Source organism: Elaeis guineensis, chromosome 7, assembly GCF_000442705.2.
Source record: "Elaeis guineensis isolate ETL-2024a chromosome 7, EG11, whole genome shotgun sequence".
In the NCBI taxonomy this organism is placed as follows: domain Eukaryota; kingdom Viridiplantae; phylum Streptophyta; class Magnoliopsida; order Arecales; family Arecaceae; genus Elaeis; species Elaeis guineensis.
This window is the reverse complement of record NC_025999.2, coordinates 88,345,581-88,350,689: the sequence shown is the minus strand read 5'-3', so window position 1 is coordinate 88,350,689 and position 5,109 is coordinate 88,345,581. Positions and strand designations below refer to the sequence as shown.

The 5,109-nt window shown below is 36.5% G+C and overlaps 1 protein-coding gene across 1 annotated transcript; it reads right to left on the bottom strand.

Annotated features, from left to right (window-relative positions):
- Positions 1-3,645: 3,645 nt before the first annotated feature.
- On the bottom strand, positions 3,646-4,898 carry LOC105048744 (uncharacterized). Its single transcript, XM_010928180.4, has 2 exons — positions 4,223-4,898; positions 3,646-4,132 (listed from the first exon to the last, which is right to left on the bottom strand). The coding sequence occupies exons 1-2, from the start codon at positions 4,494-4,496 to the stop codon at positions 3,963-3,965; spliced, it is 444 nt and encodes a 147-aa protein (XP_010926482.1). The 5' UTR covers positions 4,497-4,898; the 3' UTR covers positions 3,646-3,962.
- Between the last annotated feature and the right edge of the window lie 211 nt (positions 4,899-5,109).

The window sequence follows — 5,109 nt, the reverse complement described above, 5'->3', positions numbered from 1 at the left end:
GCTACAGTGTCAGTCCTCGTGTCATTGGGTGGCTGCTTCATACTAGTGTTTGAAATTTTACTTGAACCACCTGAGTGGAAACTGGAAACAAGCAATGCTCCCAGCCTGCACTCCACTAGAGGATAATACCAAATCAACTCCCTAGTACCAATGGCAACGGATGACCATTCCATTATCACCTTCCTAATTTTTTCTAATCTAGTTCTTTGGCAAGTAGCGTCATTGATGTTTTAACATCCTGGGGAAATTTGATGTCTGGACGAAATTTCTCGGGCCTGCCAGACTATTGTGCCATTCCCATTTGCCATCAGCTTTGAATTGTAGACGCTCACTTTTTTATGTAAGAAAACAGAAAAAAAAAAAAAAAAAAAAAAAAAAACTTTGACGGAATTTGGTGAGCGGAATATGGAAAATTAGACCAGGTGGGATTAGCAAGTTTTGTTTGGTTATTAAAATTTCTCGAATAAAATCAAAGTTCTAATAAACTCTTCAATTTTTCTGAAAAGATAATACCATCATCACCCGCTATGATATTATAATATATTAATATATTATATTATATTATATTATTATAATAAATTATAATAATATAATACTATACTAATAATATAATATATTATTATATATAATAATATATATGATATTATATTATATTAATATAAGATATTAACATAATATATTATAATATACTATAGTATATTATAATAACAATATAACAATATAATATAATATATATATTATATTATTATATATAATAATATTTATATAATAAAATATATTATGAAAAATATGTATAAATCTTAGCAACTTATATATCTAGGAAATTAGTAATGTCAAAAAATATATATAACATATTTTTGAGTTATTTTTCAATACATAAAAGAATATGAATAAATTATTTTATTATATAAATATTATATAAAAAATATTTATCTAAAAAAAATATTTTTTGGATAAATTTTTTATCCTCAAAAGAATGAACCCTTAGTTTTATATTTTCCCAGTAAGGTTCAATACGAACATATCCAAATAAGAAAACAACCAGCCTGATTACAAACATCACAGATATCATCCTAACGTCGATGCAGGTAAGCATTCACAAGTCATATCAACATTCCTTTTCTTTGGCACAGCTTAACATCAAAGTTTCAACGATTAACAGCGGTTACATCATATGCTTACCATGATTTGGAAAATCATTTTAGTTAGTTGGAAAAGCCCTTAGGTGATCCTTTTCATGTGATAAATAAATGACCAACATCGTTGCAGAAGTATATTATATTATTATCAGTTCCAACGTTCTTTATTCCATGAACTTCCTGTTTTACAAGACATGCAAATATCACTTTGGCTTATCTGATTTTTCTTCGGTAGATTGGCATATCTGATTTGCTATTATATATTTGACTGAATACCCTCTGTGTATTATGAAATAAGTTTCCAAATTGTATTTGAATTCATCATGTTATTAGCTTCCCAAACAGGAAATATTCACTACATTCGCAACTCTTGTTGCTCATTGGCCACTGTTGATTTTTCTTCGGAACATTGGCATATCTGATTTGTTATGACATATTTGACTGAATACGCTCTCTGTATTATGAAATAAGTTTCCAAATTGTATTTGAATTCATCATATTATCAACTTCCCCAACAGGAAATATTCACTACGGTCTACTGACAATCATAGTTAATCTCTACTTTGGGAATATCTCAGGATGGCAATTCCCCCCACCAACGTGCCCCTACCCCTATCAACTCCATTCCCGGCCCACCACTTTCCATGGCAGAAGAATCAAATAACTACTAGAATATATATGCCAGTTTTAGGAATATTCCATCTTAAATAAAATATAAGGATATTAAAACCATTCATGCCCTGATTCAAACAACTGCAGCTCTCTCAAGTTTGGTGCGATCAACGGGCAAAAGATTAAATTATCTTAGATGTTCGACCCTGCATTATTGTATACAGGAGCTAATCCAAAGGAATCTATTCTTTATTATACTCACTTTTAACTATCAAATACAATATTCACATCTTTTGTAACCCCATCTTATCCTATAGCCCATATTGTGCTAATGTTCTCTCTTGAGCCTGCAACATTCTAATCTAAATAATTATCTTTGTCCAATCTCAAAAAATTTCTTTTGAATCTTAATGGTATTTCCAAATAAGGAGAACTCTTAAAAGGTCCATACCCACTTCAAGCATTTTATTGTCACCATACATTAGGCATCCCCATATCCCTCCACCTCTTATATAAAAGTTTCAAGGCAGCGAAAGCAACATATCTGTGAAATTTATCATATTTCGTTTAAACTATACATATATTTCCAGTATTTCTATTTGATCAACTTTTCAGTTGCTGAGTTTCATTTAGAGTGACCAGAGTAGTCATGTCACTTTGATCAAATGAGCTGCAGTAATGTCCAACAATTACGAAAGATGGTTCCATGAAAGATCTCACCCAAAAAAATAATAGTGTGCCATGTGTCCACCATCAAAGATTTACAATGATGAATATTAATGCCTGCTTTTTGTAAACTGTTGTTTCCTAAGACTAGGTTTTCTTTTTAGGCAAGAAAAGTTCTGTTTTGCCTTAAAACAAATAACCCCCAAACATCTGACTTCCTATTTCTTGGTAGTTTTTTTGCTTCAAAGCCAATAATATTTGAAGCATAAAAAATGGCCTTGCTTTCACATGCCTAATTTACAATTGATCTCATTTTGGAACTTTTTAATTCTATCTTTTTCATTAAAATGCTTTGTTTAAGTCAAAAATTTGGAACAGAGGGAAAACATAATTTATTGTGACAGTTCTAACCATCTCAAGGACTAAAAGGATTGTTGGCTTTAAAAATTCAACAAATTAAGGCATGAAATGTATTGCAATCCTTGAACATAATGTGGCATTCATATATGAACCTGCAACAGTTTGCATAATGACAAATATGAGACTTAAGAGTAGTCAGCAAACGCATGGAATAGAAAGGAATAAGCAACAGCAAACTTATGGAAGTTACAGTCTCAAAAGGCTTCCCAAATCAACAAGGGTTAAACTTAACCACATAAATCAAGAAGATCGAGGCTTGTTTCACAAAGCTATAATCGATGGAAAAAAAAGAGGATTCATCCAATAACAATTACTCCTCTTTTGTGTTTTTTTTTTTTTTTTTTTTAAAACACTGATAGCAGCATGATAATGGTAGAAAACCAGACAAAATTAAAGAGCACTTGTCCATAATGGACTAATCCTGGTAGAACATTTACATCAATGTTCATATCATGCCAAAAAGTACAGCAAGATAGCAGCTTACTATATGTTTCTCAAGAACAACTGATGAATCAGCACACTTAGATAACTTCTGGATACTTAACAAGAATCCAAAAGATGAACAAAAATATTAGCATGAACAAAAGAATGTAGGCTTCAACACATGTGGCTGCAGCACATAGAACAAATATCAATGGCCTGTCAAAAACATATCTCCATCATCAATGTAGCATCAAAACAAACAAATTTTAGACCTCCACTGCCACATTCTACGTAACATCATATAACCACATAAAACAATGCACAAAAATTTCATCTTTGAAAGAGCAAGGAATGAGATACCAAACCATAGATGACAAAAGAATAATGCCTGAAACAACTGCCAACTTTATTAAATTTCCAAGTACTTAAACGGTCTTTTTCATCTTCAAAGAAAACAAAGAATCAAAGACTCAAGTTTTCCAAATCACTATGGACATTATTATCATCGCAAACAAAAAGACCCCAACCGAGACTCGAAATAAAGGAATAAAGAGCGTAACAGACCCAAGAAAACTTAGCACATAGATAGAAAGAATTCCCCCCTGCTCCTTCTGCTCTCATGCTTCCATCTAGCAAAGCATGATCTCCAATAGGAGAAAGAGAGGCAGGAGGATGACAGACGCAGGAATAAATCTTCATCTTTCAGTGAGAAGAGATCCGGAAACTGAGGGACTTGTTAAGCCAGGTCCTCCAGCTCCCGCTCCCTTTCCTCCCAAGCATCTGGGAAGCAGGCTCATCCACCACCCCTTCCTTCTTGCACAGCACAAAGTTCCTCTTACCGCGAGAATCGATCGATTCCCAAGGGCTCAAAGCTGCCAATCCACGAACCAAAACAACATCAGTTCGACGTTCAATAACAGAGAGGCCGAAAGTATTAAGAAAGAAGAATGACGATAACATACCATCAGATCCAGAATAGAGAAGGAAGTTATTGAAATCGGAGCCGAGGACGGGAAGGCGGCCCTCCCGGGCGTAGGACTTGAGGGCGGTGGATATGACGGTGGTGACCACCTCCCCTTCGTTCACCAGAAAGCGAATGGGGCCGGCGCTGCCCAAAACGGTGACGGTGATGAGGAATCGGTTGCTGGCACCACCCCGATTGCCACCCCCTCCTCTTGGGAGAAGCTGCCGGTTTTTCTTGAGCTTGATCTGCAAGGACGGAGCGACGAGCGCCATCGTCGGCAGTGGCGAAGATCAAAAACCAGATGGATTTTCCCTTTTTTCTTTTCAAACTTTTTTGTTCGGTTGCAATTAATTATTGAGAGGAAAGACGGATCGAGGCGATCAGTCGGTGGTGGGAGATGCGTGGAAGGAGGGATCGAGGCCGAGACAGCGGTGGTGCCAGCCCTGCATGCAGGAACCGAAGAAGAAAGAGGAAGCCGAGGAGGTTCGGGGAACACGCGCGGTGGTCGCCCTCTTCTTCGACGACGACGAGAAGGGGGAAGACCTCAAGTAATCTCTCACCATTCACGAGTTCCGAAAGCCAGGGCAAAGAGAGAGAAAGAGGAGGAGGAGAGTCAGAGGAACGGAACCGGAGCGGAGAGCCGGAGACGGAATTAGAGTTGGAAAGGGAGTTGGGTTGGTTAAGGGGTATATAAAGGGGAGGTGGTGGTAGGGTTTGTTCCGTAAAAGATGTCGGCGGTCCGGTTCGGCTGCCGATGGCTTTGTTGTTGTATATGAAAAAGGGTGGCGGCCGTTGCCGCGGACCAATCTGGTTGAGGGTTTGATGCGTTTATTTGCGTATATTCCGGGAATGGTCCTCTGCTAACACGTGACATAATAAAAGATA